The 18746-nt window shown below is 54.6% G+C and overlaps 1 protein-coding gene across 1 annotated transcript; it reads left to right on the forward strand.

Moving 5' to 3' along the window:
• E2F4 (E2F transcription factor 4) lies at positions 1 to 18294 on the forward strand. The gene is made up of 10 exons (XM_039503419.1): positions 1 to 196; positions 4009 to 4118; positions 4884 to 5045; positions 5811 to 5854; positions 9041 to 9102; positions 9398 to 9683; positions 10297 to 10488; positions 13126 to 13173; positions 15871 to 15915; positions 16218 to 18294. The coding sequence occupies exons 1-10, from the start codon at positions 71 to 73 to the stop codon at positions 16331 to 16333; spliced, it is 1191 nt and encodes a 396-aa protein (XP_039359353.1). The 5' UTR covers positions 1 to 70; the 3' UTR covers positions 16334 to 18294.
• The last annotated feature ends 452 nt before the right edge of the window (positions 18295 to 18746 follow it).

Genomic DNA, 18746 nt, shown 5'->3' on the forward strand with positions numbered 1-18746 from the left:
TCGTGCCCCGCGGGCGGAAGCGGAAGTGGAAGCGGCCGGGCTGACCGGAGCAGCCGGCGCGGGGAGGCAGATGGCGGAGTCCGGGCCGCAGCCCCTGGGGGCCCCGAGCCGGCACGAGAAGAGCCTGGGGCTGCTCACCACCAAGTTCGTGTCGCTGCTGCAGGAGGCCAAGGACGGCGTGTTGGACCTCAAGCTGGTGCGGCCCGGGGGGGGGAAGAGCGGGGGGGTAACTCTCCATGGGGTGTCGGGGGGGGGCTGTAGAGTAGCTATTTGTGACCAGGCAGGGGTATCAATCCACGGGGGGCATCCAGAGGGGGCAGGAGGATTTCTGCCCATCAGGGGGTATCTGTCCATGGGAGGTTGCAGAGGGGCAGGGGGGTCTGTAGGGTGTGACGTGGTTACCTTGGCTGCCAAGTGGGGGCTGTGTAGGGCCCAAGCTGTTGTGAGGCCAGGCTGAGGTGTGCCCCGTTTGGTGCCCTTGGGTGCTAGGCTGGAAGGATGTGCACTGGGGGAAGTAGTGATTAGTGCCATGGGGCTGGGTGCAGGGCCTGGGTGGAGCCCTCCGTGTCAGCCATATTACTCGGGAGTATTTCTAAATATGTAAGTTTCCCTATCATAATTGCATAGTGACACAATGTGAAAGGAGTTGCCCCCACCCTTGCAAAAGAGCCAAAACCCTGCCCCAGGAAAACTCTTCCAGTGTGCCCTGAAGGCCAACACACCCGGTTTGTGTCCCACCTACAAGGGAAGCAATTTCCAGAGCCAAGGGTCCCATCACCTAGAACATAATATCCCGGACCAAATCCAGGACCTGCCAGCCCTAGCACAGCAGCTCATCTCAGGTTGTAACACAGAGAAACAGCACTAAATTAAGCAGACCCCAACTTGAAAGGGATACACAGATCAAAATCAACCCCTTGCGTTGTATCCGGGACCTGACAGGAAACCAGTGCCATCTGCAGGGCACAGGGAAAGCACTGCTAAGCAAGGGGGCATGCACTTCTCACTAGCTGAAGTTTCCAAATGATCTTTAGGGTTAGCTCTGGTAGAGCACTCTGTCTCCTCCGGCCTGAAGCTGATAAAGGCCTGGATGCTTGGGGAGGGGAGGAGCAGAGAGGAAATCAGACCATTTCTGGCTGAAGCATTGGAGATTGCATGTAAGTGATGAGATGAACATGCATTTCTCACATCACTGACACCAAGCTGCATATTTATGCATCACAGAAGCGCACTGCACAGTCTGTCCCCAAAGCTATCTCACCCCACCATGTCCTAGATCACTAACGTGCAGCTCACAGCACCCTGATGAGCAGCCTTTTCAACATATACGATTCTGGGGGGAAAAGAAGTTGCTTTGGATAAACTGAAGCTCAGGATGGGGCAGGTGATTGGGGCTGCGAGGGACAGACTGGAGGGGGTTAAGCTGAATGTCCTTCTATGGTGCTGGGCTGCAGCCTGCCTTCTCAGCCTCCTGAGCATCCTCTACCCCTGGGAGCTGCTGCTTATCATTGTTGGGGTGTGTGTGTGTGTGGGGGGGGAATAGGGTGCAGAAGTGACATTTGGGGTGGGCATCTGTCTCCCAGAACTGTTGGCACCTATGAGAGGCTACCAGCATCCTCCAAGTAAGTAGAGGTGACGTCATTTACCTCAGGTGCTGGCCATGGGGAGAAGCTCCCAGCTGCGTCACTGTCCAGAGAACTAAGACAGTGGAATGCTCGTTCTTCAGAACTGGGTGTCTCTCTGGGGTTGTCTGTCTGAGTAGAGGCACTCTAGGGAGCTGGATGAATCTCCCTGGGATCTGCAGTGCTGCAATTGCTGTTCTAGGCAGCAGGCATGGATGTAGGCATCCACTTGGGAGCCCAGGGTGGGATTACTGAAAACAGGAGGCTTAATAGATCTGGGAAGGGCTGTGGCCTGCTGGCTGAGTGCCGATAGAAGGAAGCACTTTTGCATCCAGGTGTGGCTGGGATGCAGCAGAACTCCTCTGAAGCTGGTCAGAATTTCTTTGATCAAATGTGGGTTTTCTTTTGTTTTTTCTGGAACATGCTGATTGTCAAAAGTGAAACTTTTCACAGAACCTGTCCGTTTTGAGGAAACTTTTGTCAGGCAGGTTTTTCAGAACCAGTCCGAGAGAGACCTCAGCGTAGCCAATAGCATGCTGGTTAGGACTGAGGTGAATACCTGAACCACTGGGCTATAGAGTCATTCTCTCTTTCTTTGGCCCAGTGAATATTTAATGGAGTTTAAGGGCAGAAGGAACCACTAGATCATTTCATCTGAGCCCTGTATAGCACAGGCCACCACGCCCAAAATGGAACAGCTCCAACAGATCCTCTCTGCTGCTTCACCCTTCGGTCATATTTGGATCTTGCTCTCACTGAGGCTCCACTCATGGGCAGATAGTGGGAAGTCCAAGTGCCTGTACAGTCCGGGTCCAGTGAATCAGAGATGCAAAGTGACCTGTCTTCTGTATCCTGCTATCAGATACAGCCCAAAGGCTGCTGCTCGCTCGCTCCCCAGAATTCTGTGGTACCTCCATCAGGGAACCCTTGAGACAGATCAACAATTACTCATTACTGCCTTTCTGACCTGGGAGGGAAAATAACAGAGCTAGGCAAACACAGCCATACCTACAGCAGAGGAGTCATCCGTGCCTTGTACTGTGTGGTATTGAAGGTAGCTTATGGATGGAGAATTGGCATAGGCACTTTATCCTTGTCCATTGGAGATCTTTGTTCAAAGTAAGCAACACAGTCTCCATGTCATACCCAGTGCCTAAACCTAGGTCTTGTCTACACGTGAAAGTTCTACCAGTGCAACATGCATCAGTGGAGTTACACCCATATATATCACACCAGCTGTGTATGTTCACACTGGTGACTTCTGTCTGGCTTCAGATATATGCAGGAGGTGACCAAATATGTTTACATTCTGTCAGAAAAGTGGTGTGAGTTTGCTTCAGCAATGGCTGGCAAATGGGAGTCATGTTTGTCAGCATCATTGGAACAGATGAGTGGCTTCGGGAGCGCTGCTGTGTAGAAAGGTGGCCAGACATGTCTGTTCTGCAATATCCAGTGCAGTGTGGCACTGGGTTTGTTAGTACAGACGGGTGATGCGTCTACATTGGCCCAGCACCGATGTAATACCCACATATGCGGGGTTACTTGGGATGGGAGCTGGAGTCAAGGGACTCGTGTTAATGTGCAGCAGTTCCTGCCGACCGAAGGACAGTTCCACCAGTGGAACCTTCTTGTGTGGACACTGGGCCCGACATCCAAGAGAGTCAAGGAAATCGGAGGACTTTGGGTAGTACAAGAGCTGCCTCATCACAGCCTCTCTAATCTGCTTAAAAAAAGAATAGAGCCTGGGGCTGAAATTTTGAGGGCCCAAGGGGTGGCTTTTTGTGCATGGGCTGAACAATGCCCATTTGAGAGATGCTGGCAGCTCACCTGAGGGAGGCAGTGACACTTTCCACCCAGCGTCATGGAAGTCAGGGGGAAAAGGCCTGTGGGACTATCCAGCCCATCTCTCTAACAGTGCAGAACTGTTGCCTTTAGTAGACCCAGTTTCTTCTCTCTCCCCCACACCTCCCCATTCCCGTCCTTCGTACCCTCTGGGTCTGACCAGTCAAGAGCATGCATTCAGTTTGCAGGTCGCCACACAAAGCTTCCCTAGAACATGGATGTAACATGTATTCCCCTCCCTCCCAACATGGCATTGTCATGGAGATGAGCCATCCGCATGGAATCCAAAGGAGCTGGGGAGGTGGCTGGGTTTGGTCTGTGATTGATGAAGTGTTATAGTCAGTAACTGTGGGGCAGATCAGTGATAGTTTTGATGTCCCTGGGAACGGTATCTGATCTGTAATTTGAGAAGTGGGGGCACAAAGGAGATGTGGTTAAAGCAGGGGGGGCTGATCTGTAGTTGGGGTGATGTAATGTCCGTGGCCATGGGGGGCAGAGCATAACTGGGAATTTCTGGAGTCAGCCGTCCACCTCTAACCCCCAGGCAGCGGATACCTTGGCGGTGAGGCAGAAACGGCGAATCTACGACATCACAAATGTTCTGGAGGGCATTGGGCTGATCGAGAAGAAATCCAAGAACAGTATCCAGTGGAAGTGAGTGACTGAGATGCTCTGAGCAGTGTGGGAAGATTCTGGGAGGAGGGTTCCTCTCAATGCTCCTCTCACTTTGAGGCCTTACCCACAATCCACTCCCCCTGTTTCCCCCTCTGAAATTTCCCACCCTTGCTACCGCTGGCACAGCTCCACCTGCAGGAATGGTGGCAGAGGTAGCAGAGCTGCGGCTTCAAGCTTTGGTTGGCATTATGAGTGCAGTGTCTGCCAGCTGGTCTGCGCTAGCGCTCCCCTAGCTGAGCTGTGCCAGTAGCGGCTATGGGGAATTTGAGGTGGAACTGCTACTATAGACGCGGGCCGGGAGCCATTTCCCCAGCGACTAAGGTATGTAGCTGTTGCTTCGGGTGCATGCTAGCTACTTGCAGGGGCTTTGACCAGAACAGATGCCTCCAACCCTTACCCTGGTGTTGAGAGAGGAAGGATTCTGCCCCCAGTAGGAGGGTAGGCTTTGACCCTCTTGTACTGGAAGGAGGCTTTGGTGGGGAGATGGGAGGTCTGGGGCCTCTGACCCTGGTGTACGATGGGAGATGGTGAGGGGAGCTAGGGGCTCTAGCTGTGGTGCTGGAGAATGGCTTTGGCACTGCTGGGAGCTGGTGAAGTGTGGAAGAGCTGGGCTCCAACCTGTGTGTGTCAGGAGAGGGCTGGGAGTGGCTCCTCTTTCCAAGGCGGTGCAGTCAGTGCCCTCTGCAAATCGTATTTTCTCCCTTAATGAGGCTGGGCCACTCATTCCTCTCTCTGTCTGCGCAGAGGTGTGGGCCCGGGCTGTAACACTCGTGAGATAGCGCACAAACTCATTGAGCTGAAGGCAGAGATAGAGGACCTGGAGCAGCGCGAACAGGAGCTGGAGCAGCAGAAGATGTGGGTCCAGCAGAGCATCAAAAACGTCACAGAAGACGTTCAGAACAGCAGATATCCTTTCAGCACCCCCAGCTCCCGGTTCGGTTCCTGCTGATCTCCTCTTCCTCCCCCAGGGCTGGCTGCAGGCTAGCTGGGCCTCCAGTACTAATGAGCTTACATTTCTATAGCACTTTCTCATCAAATCCCGCAAAGCATTGCACAAATATTACTTGCACAGCACCTAGCAGGATGGGCTCCTGGGAGTACGCTCGTACAAATAATTAATAATAATAGCCAGCCCTGAATGCATCCATGTCTGGGGTGGCACACAGCAGCTGATTAACAGCATGCTGTAACATGACCCAGCAGCATACAACAGCAAGTAAAGCAAACTATCCATGTGCCACTGCAGGGAATGTTTGGGGAGGCAAGTGTAATCAGCTGGGTTGGAATTTCCCCAGGACCACTGGGGACTGCTCCACCTTTGGGGAAGGTGTGTTGGGATGTTTAGAGAGCATTTCACCCAAAAGACCCCACTTCTGGTCCCCTAGCACCATGTTGAGGCATCGCTTCAATACAGACTCAGGTCAGAAATGCCTCTTTGAGTCATCAGTGCTACGTTCTCAAGCATGTAGCTGCTCTGGCAGGTTTCCTCTGAGTGCTAACCCTGCTGCAGGTAGACCTTTCCTCCAGACCACTTCAGAGGCTCTGGTGCGGGCATTTAGCTTCTTCTAGGAATTCCATTGTCTGCATGCAGGAAGGAGACACTACACCAGGTGCTCTTTGAATTCTGTGTGCCCACAGGAAGCTGCACCTTTTCTCCTTAACCACAGGAACGTTAGCCTATGTGACGCACGAAGATATCTGCAAGTGCTTCACAGGTGAGGTGATGGTGCTGGGCCCCTACTGGTCTCCCGTGGCCTGAGGCAGCAGACCTACCTGGCTGTCCCAGCTTTGCTCCCCCATTTCCCAGGAGGGAGATGGCCGTAGATCCTAGCTGGTCCCCAAGATGTGCTCTCTGTGTCCTCCGTGAAGAGACAGTCCTGCATCTTCTCCCACAACCCTAGGAATCAGCTGCCACTAAATTCAAGCTGTATCATTGCAGTCAGAGGAGTCCCAGTCAGAGGAGTCCCATCTGGGAATGGGACTGTTTTGTGCAAGGTGCAGACGACAGAATTCCCTAGAGCACACTTGCAGTAGGGGGTTGTCTGCTCTGTCCCTTTGTATCTGGGGCTATGTTATCCTATAGGGCAGGTTTTTAATTGCAGGATTTCAGCTTTCCTTGGCAGGTCATCCCTTCCTAGGGGAGCCGTAGCAGAGCCCTCCCCAGGGCTGAGATGTGCTGCTTGGTATATCTCCTATTATTATATGCAAATCTCCTAGAACTGGAAGGGACCTTGAAAGGTCATCGAGTCCAGCCCCCTGCCTTCACTAGCAGGACCAAGTACTGATTTTTGCCTCAGATCCCTAAGTGGCCCCCTCAAGGATTGAACTTACAACCCTGAGTTTAGCAGGCCAATGCTCAAACCACTGAGCTATCCCTCCCCCCTGACTGAGAAGAGCCAGCATTCCTTTTTCTTTGCCTCATTTGTACAAATAAATGCCTTTATTTCAAAGGCCCTGGTAGATCCAAGGCCCTATGTGATTTCGCCTCCCCCTGACTGTTTGGTCCTATTTCTTTCTGTGCTCCTCCCACTCCCCTTTCCTTCGTGCACTTCCGTTGTCCTCCCCTCTCTTGACTCTGTGCCTGACCTGTTGCTTCCTGGGCTTGCAGCAGTTTCTCTACCTACTCACCAAGCTCTTTCTCTCTTCTCCTCAAGAGCCACCTTCTTCCAGGAATCTTCTCTTGTTTTCCTTCCAGTAACTTGTGCACAGCAACCCTCAGCTTTCCTGCTGTGCCGTGTCTGGTCTCTGACTCCTTGTGTAAAGCACCAGAAAGATGTAAGGCACTAAATAACTTGTAATCGCATGGGAGGATGTGATGGAACAGAAGTAGACAAATGTTGTGTGGTAGCCATTATGTGTGGGAGGCAATTGGGGTGCAAGAGCCCAAGTCTAAAAGAGTTCAGAGGTTGCTTGTCACTTCTGCTCTTCAGAGCAGATTTACATCTGAAGCCAAACCTCACGCTGCAGTGGGAAGGCCTTGCAGCTGGACTCAAGGTCACGATTGTCTTTTTGGGAGCGGATCTGAATTATCCAGCTGTTTTAAAACAGACATCTCAGCCTGTCTCCTCGTGGTGTTACAGGGTGATCCCAGCTGGCCTCCCAGGGTGAAACTGATCTGTGTGTAGCCAGAAAACATGCCTTGGGTAGGAGACCTGACTTTCCACTCTCGGTGATCTTTGGAGAGCTGCTTTGCTGGGTCTCTTGTATCGCAGCCTTGTACTTCAGGCTGAATTCCAACTTCCATTCCACCGTGCCCCCTTTTCTCAGTAAATACCTTGTGGGCTGAAATTTCCCTGTTTGGCCCTATCTCAAATGTGAATTTATTTTGAAAAACTGAATGAAAATAGGTTGCGCTGTTTCTTAGACTGAGTGGAAAAAATACTGATTTACCTTTTGTCGCTATCTTAAAATTTTCAGTCAGAAACTCGAAAAAGATCAAGGCACAAACATCAGACGTGGCTTGTTTCTTGAGATTTAAAGATCAAGGCAAATTTGAAACATGTTCAATAGTTGTTGTAACATTGAAAGTTTGGAATTTAAGCATCTACTTTAGGACTCTTCTTTCCATATTTTAATCTGTTTTAAAGATGTATGTGGTAAGGATAAATTGCTGAAGATTCCCCACTTTACAAACGGCACACGGTTTGGCAATAACTTTAGTAAGCCAAGTTGCTTTGGGCCAGGGAATTTACAAGGACAGCCGTTAGTTACCGGGCTGAGATCAAAGAACGTTCTCTCCCACTGTTCTTCCTTTCTTGTAACTTCTGGGATTTTCCTCCCTTTCACCTATTTTTATTAATAAACCACTTGACGTTAAAGGCAAAACACTAATTCATGCCATGTAAAGGCTGAGATGTCAGTCATACGGGGGCCAGCATGATACTTTTAGTCTTATTTTCCATATTAAATATGAACTAAGTGCACATCTTTGGAAAGAAAGGTGTTAAATGTCTAAGATTCTGCAAGGCGGTGGCATTCCCAGCTCAGCTCGGCACATGCTGGGCATGGGCCCCGACTGCTCCCTTTGTGGTGTCCTTTCTTGCTAACTTCAGTAACTCACACAAACTTTGACCTGAACTTGGCTGTTTCTGGGGTCACTCCCTGCACAGGTCTCTCTCCCTGCCCCTAGCTCCCTTTTCCTTCGGAGACGCTCAACCCCTCTTTTCTTGCTACCAGAGTCCTAGCGCTCGACACAAGAGCTCTGAATCGCTGGCAGGGTCCTAGGACAGCTACCTGGAGATCATATCTGAGCGCTCTCTCTCTCTCAAAGGAGTCAAGCATCTGCGATCCTGTGTTGGCCCTACTGACAGCTATTGCTGGACTCAGCGTCTGCCTGATTTCTGAGCTTTGCTCACTGCCTGCCTGCTTGCCGTCCTGTTGGCCGTTTCATTAGTGGCTATGGGGCATGTTTAAAAACCAGCGCAAACAGCGTTAATCCACATAACTCCCTGTTCCTTTGGCTCAGCACTTGCTGACTGTGGAAACTGAACTGGGGCCTGGCGCAGAGAATAGCCCTTCCTTGGGAATCAGGCTGTGTTAGAGGGCTGAGCTGCAGTGCTGGGGAATCTCCAGGGAGGAGGAAGGGCATATGCCGTTCAGGATGGCCATACAAAGTGTTCTCGGATCATCCTGGTCCTGCCCTGGGAGGGACCTCCATGACGTGTGCGTGTGCTCCTGCCCGTAGCGCTCTGGTTCCTGTGTTTAGTTTCCCCGGGGCCGTGTGTTGGGCCAGGGGTACGTTGTGAAGGATGGGTGGTGATTCCCCAGTAAGGCAGGGTGGCCAGTCCTGGTTGGTGAGAGTGCACAGGAGTTCTCCTGGGAGGGGCTGGGTGAATGACAGCCCACACTGGGCCCAGCAGCCAGAGGCATCCCTTCGAGTGCTGATCAGTCTGTTTTCACAGGAGACACCCTCCTAGCAATTCGAGCCCCGTCAGGCACTCGGTTGGAGGTTCCCATTCCCGAGGTGGGTGCTGTGTTTGATCCGGCTGGGATGGAGGTGGCCTGGGTTGGCTGGAGTTACTGGAAAGACGTGGGCATTGCTTGCTTGCTGTGCTGTTGGGGAAGGAGGATCGTTCCGTCCGAGTGTGCTGGAGTACGGGTAGCTGTGGGAGGAGAGGGAGCAGCTGTCTGAGGGAGGGAGGTGCTCCTGTAGCATGCTGAGCCATTCCAGAGCGCGGATCTTGCCCCGGGAAGCTAAAGTCCTGTTTTGAGGACTGCTGTTAATTGTATCTGGGTACTTTGCTCCCTGATTTCCTCAGGGCCTGAACGGACAGAAGAAATATCAGATCCATCTGAAAAGCACTAGTGGTCCAATTGATGTCCTCCTCGTAAACAAAGATGCTTTGAGCTCCCCCCCTGTGGTGCTCCCTGTCCCTCCCCCTGAAGACCTCATTCAGTGCCAGCCAGTCGTGCCCGCTAAACCACAGAGATCGCCTGTTGCCCACTTCCAGGAGGCATCTGTCCCCAGCAGTACGCACCCGTCCACGCCCACACCGACCAGCACTCAGGACCACAGCTCAGCTGCACAGAAAACAACGAGCCCAGGTGAGCAAGGAGTGGGATGGTGGCCGGGCGAGTGGGAAGGTACCAGCTAGCAATGGGGGAGGCTTTTTAGAAGTACTTTGGAGTTCATACGGGAATGTTTCCGAATGTCCAGATACAGCTAAACGTGGATCCCCCCGTCCCTGCCAGAGTTGTTCTCTAGTCCATTGGATCCTCCCTGCTCCGCCCTACACCTTCCATGGCTGTGGGCGTATATGGGAGCTGAAGTGCACTGACTAGAGCACTGAGTCAGTCAATTCCAGCCCTTACTTCCTGTTCTGATTGGGGCCAGGCTGGCCGTCCCCTCATTGCCGTGACCCCTCGGCTGGGCTGGGCTGGAGACAGTGCTCTCAGCCAGCAAGATGCCAGCAGGTGCTGGGGGCAATAGGAGAGTTTAGGATAGTCGGTGTGTGCTAGGGACACAGGCTCGTCCGGGGCATTGAGAACCAGGCAGAAAGCCCTCTGTCTGTGGACATGTCAGTGTCTGTTGCACTTAGGCCAGGTTTGTTAACGAGGGGGCAGCGGCTGCATTTGCTGGGGGCTGTGGCTGCTGCTTTGGGGTCACGTATTCTGGAGTCCCCTGAAATCCCCCCTCCCTCGTGTGTGTGTGTAACAGAATGCAGCGTTTCGGCAGCAGAGTCCAAGAACAGCGGCGACTTTGACCCTCTCAGCTCGGTGGCCGCGCCAGCCAGCCAGCCGCCGGTGTTAGATACGCAGCCGCTCCAGTCATCTGCCTCGCTAGACAGCAGCTCCGTCCTGCCCAATCCCTCTACCTCCTTTGAGCCAATCAAGCCAGATCCCACAGAAAGTGAGTATAGCCTTGGGCTCCTGGGGGACTCTGCCGCAGGCAAGGGGCTGAAGTGCTGTTGGCGCTGCCCAGACAGGGCTGAGCTCTGCTTTGCTTTCTGCTGAGAGGCTTCAGTCAAGCCATGCAAGCTGGGATCTAAAGGAAGAGGCAGGCAGATCCCTGCACCCCCAGGGGAGCTGCGTGCATGGCGGCGGCGAGGGTGAAAAAGCTGGCGGAGATGGCTCTCTGGTGAGACGCTGTTTACTGTCTGTGTTCTGACACTGGTAGCAGACGCTCTGACCCGAGAGGTCCCTTCTGGACCCCCATCTATCCATCCTGTTACCTGCCAGCGGTGCAGGGTTCTCCCCTAACAGTCCCTTCTGCAGTGCTGTGTCCAGTTGTGTCTCATCCTTTCAGCTGTTCCCTTGGGAGGGTTCTCCTGATAACTAGCCTCCCTCTCCGCTCTCAATTTCATCCCATTCCTCAGGGTTACAGTCAGACTGAGTCTCTCTGGAAGGACATTCATCTCAGGTATTGACACTGCTCTGCTGAGAGAGCCATGGGCCCCAGGAGAGCAGCCTGCTCCGGAATGGGACCTGCCAGCTGTTTCATGCAGTGCGGCAGTGTAAGCAGGAAGTGGAGCCGTATCCCTCTAGGGACGTGAGAGAAGCCGAGCTGGACTACAGCCAGGCACCGCAAACAGCCTGGCTCTGTGGGGAAGGGCTGGGGGCTCTTTACTGGCAAGCGGCCAGGATGCTTGTTCTGTTTCCTTTCCAGAGCACAGCTCCCCTGCCGCCCTGTGGTGGCTCTGGAATCACCCCGGGGGCAGAGACCCTGTGCTGAATTGCCAGCCCCTGGAAATTCCACAGGCTGAGCAGGCAGGATTTGAAGAGGAAAGGAGAGGGTGTGTGGCAGGGGGAGGCGTCCCACGCTGTTGTGCCTGAAGCAGGCTGAGAGGAGGCGATGGGGAGCCGGGAGAGGAGGGAGTGAGGCGGGAGAGCAGAGAAGCAGGAGGGATGAGAGTCTCCACTGCTTCCATTGATGGGCCTGGTCAGGAGAGACAGGCCATTGCATGGCCCCTGCCCCATAGTGTTGGTATTCTGTGCTGTGGCCAGAGAGGGCGGGGGGCTAGTTGCGAGGGTGCTTGCCTGGGACTCTGGGGGTCTGGGTTCAGTTCCCTGCTACACTAAAGACTGCACGTGTGACCCTGAGCCAGTCACTCAGCCTCAGTTCCCACACCCGTGTGATGTGTGTGAGATAGCTCGGCCCTGCCGCGCTGGGGTTGAAAACATGTTCGTTAAAGAATGCGAGGGGCTCAGGGGGGCTCGCGGAGTGGCCTGTCGATAGGAAGAGCTCTGGGCCGCACGTGAGGTCCAGGAGCTCAAGAGGGACCAAGGGAGGGATTCCCGGGGTTGGGGTCGCACCATGTTACCTGATGGCTCCACAGGCCACAGCTGTGGGAGCTCCTCGAGGTTTAGGCCTTGTTGACTTGGTCTTGTGGTGTGTCCTGGCGACTAATTGAAGTGCCAGTGGCTGTGGTGAGAGGACTAGGACATAGGGCGGAAGGAGGGCTAGGGGAGAACAGGATAACAAGGAAGAATGGGGAGGCTGAGATAAGGAATGACTCCGGTGTCTGGCTGTGGAATAGTCTCCAGGGATCTGCTTGGTTTGCTGAAGGCCAGGCCGGATAGAGCACTAGGTGAGCAGAACTCTGTGTAGAGTGACCAGATGTCCCAATTTTATAGGGATAGTCCCGATTTTTGGGTCTTTTTCTTATATAGGCTCCCATTACCTCCCACCCCCTGTCCCGTTTTTCACACTTGCTGCCTGGTCACCCTATCTGTGTGCTCCTCCTTCCTTTGACATAGACTTGTGCTCCCGAATCTGAGCTGATGTTCAGGGGGGAGAAAACACTTCCCCTCCTGGTTGTGAAGAGGTAATAAGGTGGTAATTGGAGATATACCAATCTCCTAGAACTGGAAGGGACCTTGAAAGGTCATCGAGTCCAGCCCCCTGCCTTCACTAGCAGGACCAATTTTTGCCCCAGATCCCTAAGTGGCCTCCTCAAGGATTGAACTCACAACCCTGGGTTTAGCAGGCCAATGCTCAAACCACTGAGCTACCCCTCCCCACCCTTGAAAACATGACCCAGGTGTCACTGCTGCAGTTTTGTGATCCTGAGTCTGCAGGCAGCCTGAAACAACAGCTCCGAGAGTAATAAACCTCCAGCTTTTTAGTGTAAATGAAGCTGCTACAGAATTTTCAGCTGGCAGCACCAGCGTGGGCTGGAATGCCGGGTGCCTGGTGCCTACTTTAGGTTCAGCTGGCCATGTTGTCTGGCACCGTCCCTGTATGGGAGGGAGCTGTCCAGGCAGGCAGGGGGGCTAGCTCTTATGGGTCACTTCCCCTCTCGTTTCTCTGAGTCTGGGACCCGCCCTCTGTAGAGCCCCTGTTTCCCCCCCTCCAGGGATGCGGGTTGGTGGTGTGGGGACTGGGATGGATGGCAAGCGGCGTGCTGGGAGAACGCGTACTGGGAAGTGTGCCCAGCCACAGTGTGGGTGACTGAGGACGGGGGCCCTAGGCGGGGCTGGCGTGTGCTGTCGTATTTCAGACCTTGCATGGCGCAGGGCCAACCAGTCTGGTTCCTTGTCTTTACAGTGCTGGAACTTCCCAAAGAACTCTCGGAGATGTTTGATCCAACACGAGGTACGCTGATCCTCCTCACCGCTGCTGCCCTCTGCCTGCCCTCCCTGTGCTCGGGGACGGGCTCTGCTCTCCCTCCCTTTCTCAGCTCGCCTCGACTGGTCCTTGGCACAGGAAGGAGGCCGTGCACAGGAGTCCTTTCTGGTTCCTCTAGGGACCTGGTTCTGTGCAGTCTCTGTGCTTACTAGATGCTGAGCAACCTCTGCTGGAGGCTTCTGGGGTGACAGCGATTAATCTGTTCAGACCCTGTCTATACTGGTGACCAGTGCTGCCAACAAATGGTTATTGCCAGTGCATCACACGTCGGCCCAATCTCCCCCTCGACCCCCATACTAACATAAAATGGTGTCCTAGGCTCCCCTCCTGCTTGCCCCCATCTGGTCTGTAGTGTCTGGACTAAGGTGATAAGTCAGACCCTGCTGTTTCAGTTGTGCACAGGGCTCACGTGTACAAATAATCTGGAGTGGGGGGCCGGCCTAGACTAGTCCCTGCTCTCTGCAGTCCCCCACGGTGCTTGTCCTGGTGCTGCTGAAGACTGGCCATGGGGTTTGTGGCTCTCATCTCGCCCAGCTCAGAGGCTGCCCCGTTGGCACCGTGGGTTAAAAAGCCTGGGGCCGTTGGCTAGTCCCCTGCAACGCTGAGTGATGCAGCTGAAACAAGGGTGAGGAACGCCAAGGAAGTCAGGCTAATGTAGGCAGCAGGGGCTTCATGTTGCTGGTTCTTCTCACTGGAGCTGCTCTCCTGAGCCCCTGGCATGGTGCTTCCCAGCCTTGCTGTGAAGATGCAGCTGGCCTGGCTGCCTCCAGAGAACAAGCTGAGCACACGCCACTGCTTTGCAGCACTGGGGCACGTCAACCAAGTGCAGCACATAGAGAGTGTCCGGCTGCCATGGCAGGTCACCGCACAAGAGCCGTCTCCATGAAGCGCTCCCCTCACCCCCCCGGGCCTGCCGGGTGGGCTTCAGTCACGGGTTGTGGGCTCCCAGAACAGACTCAGCTGGTGGCCTATGAAACCCTCTGTGCTAAATGTCCAGCACCCCTCTGTGCTTTGGGCTCCCCCCGCCAGAGCATGCGTGTGTGACTCGGGTGAAATGCAACCAGGCGGCAAATCAGGCTGTACCGTGTGAACAGCTGTAGCACCCCAGCCTGCCCTGCCTAGCCGACTGCTGGCAGACAGTCATGCAGATGTGCCGTGCTGGTACACAGTGAGTGCCATGCCAGGGCCCTCAGGAGATAAATACTCCCTGTTCTGGGCGATGTTTTCCATGATGTGGAGAGGGAATGCCCCAGATCCTGCAGGGAAGGTAAATGCAGCAGCAGGGGACAGGTGCAGTTGACCTCGGGGGCTGCTGGTGAGACGTCCATAGAACAGTCTTTCTGCACAGACCAGTTGTTAGTGTTAAAGCGTAGGGTTTGACATGCGCAGTGACTACGGGACCCAGAGAGATGGAGCCTGCAGCAAATATCCCTCCGACCGTCGCGTCTCTGCGTTCTAACAGTACCGTGGCCTGGGTGCTGGGTTGGTGCTGATGGCTGGGGGGTTAAAGTTCCTGCCCACTGGCATGCAGAGGAATTTTTCATTTGATATGTGTCGCTTCATAGCTCACCGTTTGGTTTTCAAACATCCCACCAAGCAAGCAGGACCTCGGCAGTGCCCGTGATGCCGTTGCTGTAGGAGACTTAACGACACAGATTTTGTATTTAATTTCCCCTATTTTAAGGAAAAGGAAAAAATCCTGCATGGTTTTGGTTTTGCAATTCCCTTCGCCATGCTGAATCGGCTGGGGGAGGGGCAGTGCTTCTGCGGCTGTTTGCAGACCATCCTCTGGGGAGCAGGGAAGCATGGATGTGGCTGGCCCGGAGAACTGATTGTCCTAGGGGCTAGTTGGTCAAATCTTTGTAGGTGCACATGGGCGCAGCTTAGGTCCAAACCTGTTCACATTTTGACGACTGTCTTGGTTAATAGAGAGAGAGACAGCGATCAGACGTGTGTTTTTAATTGCTTAGTTTTTATTTTTAATCTCTACCTCCCCAGTAAATCCCCTGCCCCCACACATGCAAGCAGTCACTTGTCCTCAGTGAGGACTGTGAACTTGCCAAGTTTCAGTGGGCCAATTTTAGCCACTTTTGCTGTAGTCTCTTTTTAAAGAAGTGTTTGGAATATGTTCAGGCTGGGGAAATGTGCATTACTGGTGCTAGGCCGGCCGGGGGCGCCGTCGCGGGGGCGAGGCTCGGTCCCCGGCCGGGGGCGCCGTCGCGGGGGCGAGGCTCGGTCCCCGGCCTGGGGGCGCCGTCGCGGGGGCGAGGCTCGGTCCCCGGCCTGGGGGCGCCGTCGCGGGGGCGCGGCTCGGTCCCCGGCCTGGGGGCGCCGTCGCGGGGGCGCGGCTCGGTCCCCGGCCTGGGGGCGCCGTCGCGGGGGTGAGGCTCGGTCCCCGGCCGGGGGCGCCGTCGCGGGGTTTGTCATGCTGGAGCAGGCACAAGAATCTTGCAGGATTTTTTGGCCCAGTTTCTCTCTGCCACGGAGTTAATGGCTCGAGTCCTGTGCTCCTGTTTGCTCCAGAGCTACCTGTAGTTCAGGTCTGGGACTTGGCTTCCATGATACTGGGAGGAAAGAACTCGGGGGAGGGGAAGGGTATTGAGGAAGAGCAAGACTAGGCGCTGGAAAGCAGAGTGCGCCCCTCACCCTGCTGTCTCCCCCCAGAATGTATGAACTCCGAGCTGCTGGAAGAGCTGATGTCGTCCGAAGGTGAGTTGCTGGCGTTTGTTGCCTCGGAGCTCTTTTTTTTTCCTTTTGGGCGGGGGGGGGGGAGACGGGCTGTCGTTTGTACGACGTCTGGCATTCGGGGGGCAGCCCCACACTGTCTGGCGCTCAGTCCCGCCTCGCCTCAGGCAGAAGAACTCTTCGAACAGACTCTGCCCTCAGTTTCCTCCTGCGGACGAGGAGTGGGATGTGAGAGCTGAGGTCTCCCTGTGAGGCTCCAATCCGGGGGTGGTAGGTGGGATGGTTCCCAGGCTTGTAACAGTAGGGCCCTGCTTTCTCTTCAACAGTATTTGCTCCCTTGCTCCGCCTCTCCCCTCCCCCCGGAGACCACGACTACATCTACAACCTGGATGAGAGCGAAGGCGTCTGCGACCTCTTCGACGTGCCTATCCTCAACCTCTGACTCCCCGGCGCGGCGGCCGGGCTGGTGAACGGACTGTTTTGTAGCTGGCTTTGGAAAGTCTCTTCGGATTCCTTTTGTGCTAGTGCTGGATGAGAGTCAGAGGGGCTCTTGGCCGGACTAGAACCAAGACATGGACTTGTGGACTGGGAGCCTCCCCGTAGCTTCTCTCTTCCCGTGTTGCACATGCCAGGTCCTCGAGTTACCTCACCCTGCTGCATCTCTGTCTCTCCACTGGATCCTAGGCCTCTTCCGAAAGGCTCCGTGTTTGAACCTTCCCCGTACAGCTTTGCCCATGTGCCTCTCAGAGCTTCCTCCCATCGGCATGCCTTGGATTTCCTGCACTTCCACAGGCACTTTGCATCTCCTAGGCATCAGCTGCTAGACGGCGTCTTAGTATGATGGTCAGTTTGCAAGCCCAGAAGTAGTTAGTGGGCGGCAGCCTCGGCCCCTCTCTGATTAGGGTGGCCGTGCTCGGCTGTGAAAATTGGCCCTGTGAGCTCTGGTCCTCAGTGACTCCAGCTAGTTCATTTGACAAGTGAAAAGCAATTGGCAGCTGCTAGCTGTGCTGGTCCTGGGGCCCAGGAGCTGAGCTGAGTCATGCATTCTCCCTGCCCCCTCCCTGGCAGGGTTGGCGATCCTGCATCAGGCCTTGTTAGTTAAACCTCTGTGCTGATGCATGAAGAGGCTCCATTTCCACTCCCTCTCCTGGAGCTGTGCTGAGGGGCCATTTTTTCTGACATCTGGGAATCAATCTGTCCTCCCTGCCTTGCGCTGGAGCCTGGGTCGGCGTGGCAGGAGGCGGAGGTGGACCCATTCGGTAGCACTTTGCCATGACAAGTTGGGTCTGTTTTGCTGAAGCACAGCAATGTCCTCTGAGGCAGACCAAGCATCTGCTCCAGGGCGGGGCTTGCCAGTGTGTTAGGGGTTCTTCCCCTGTGGCCGGATGCCTTTGCTTTCCATTCCTGATCTGGTGGCAGGGTGCTACCTGGTGTGATGCTCTCTCTGCGTCTCCCCCCTCCTGCCCAGTTTTTCCTCATCCCTTGTTAACGGAAGGTCTCTTGTAATTTTTGGCGATTTGAGGCTCCCTCTGCCTTGCATGCCTCTGAATTTTGGTCACTGGAGTAGAAAGCCCCTCTGCAGGTGGCGCAGTCAGCCTCTGGGTTTGCACTGTGTTTGCCAGGCTCCACCTCCCCTGATTCGGGATTTGAGAAAAATCTTAGCTTTGCACCTTTCTTGAACATCCGACTGCAGCAGCTCTCCTGCTTCTGCTGGCCGCAGAGCTGATAGTGCTGGGGCTGGATCTAGAAGGGCCACTGCCTGTCCTCTAGCAGCTCTCAGCCGCCCCCCCCCACCCCCACCCCAACAGTTGACTGCTCCCATCAGCCACCTGGTCTGTCTGTAGGATAGAGCCAGCTCTGACTGCTACCCAGCGAGAGGGGAGGAGTCAGGAGATCCTGCAGGGAACGCTCCCTTAGAGAACAGGTATTGGAAACCCTAGAGGAGCAGTTGGGGGGCGGGCGTCTCCTTTTCCGGTTCTGCTGCCAGCAGTGAGCAGCTAGTACTGGAGAGAGAGATGAAGGTCCCAGAGGGACAATAGGCCTCCAGATCCACATGCACCAGTTCCTAAACCTCTCTCCTCTTTTGCATGGGAGCTGCTTGGAACCTGGGGGCCAGCGTGTGCGTTAGCCAAAGGCCAGGGCCTTTGAGAGTAGCTAGAGTTCTCTGTGTACTGCCTGGCCTTGCTCGCCTTCAAGCTGTTGATCTCTTGCCATCAGTTAGATGATGTTTGGTAAAGATATTTAGTGAGAATTTACAGTAGCAAATGAACTTGGATTCGTATATAAAGATTATTTTTATACCTTTTGCAGCGAAAGAAAATTGCCTGTAATATTTGTACAGTGTTCTCGGAGTGAATAAACTGAACCTTTCAGAGCCTCCTGTCAGCCCTTGAGCACAACCAAGCATTGTCCAGTTGGCCATTTCTTCACCCAGCCACCCTGTGGGTGCTGCAGTGGGGTGCTGGGCTTGCCGGCCCGCACCCCTCGAGACGGGATGCCCTCACTTCCAGGGGGCTCCTGGGCCAGCTGCTGTTCACCAGCGGCAGCCGGTCTATAGTTGGGGTTAGTCTGAGCATTTTAGAGTTGTCAGTTGTGTGTGGGGACATATCCACGGTCAGACAAGAAGTGAGGAAATCCTTGGCTGGGGCCGGTGTCCCAGCTCGCTCCTGGAGCTCTAACCATTAGGGACAGAGGCCAGCAGGCCATCTCCTGCACGTGCTGTGCCCCCTGCGGAGGTGCAGTCTGCTCTGTGCCTGGCTGTGAGGGCAGGGGGAGGGGGCTCTAAAACATGAGTTTTAGAGCAGCTTATCTGGGTTTAGCAGCTCCTGGCTCTTAACCAGTTGAAGCCAGAGCTC

The sequence above is a fragment of the Mauremys reevesii genome, linkage group 16 (genome assembly GCF_016161935.1).
Source record: "Mauremys reevesii isolate NIE-2019 linkage group 16, ASM1616193v1, whole genome shotgun sequence".
NCBI lineage: Eukaryota > Metazoa > Chordata > Testudines > Geoemydidae > Mauremys > Mauremys reevesii.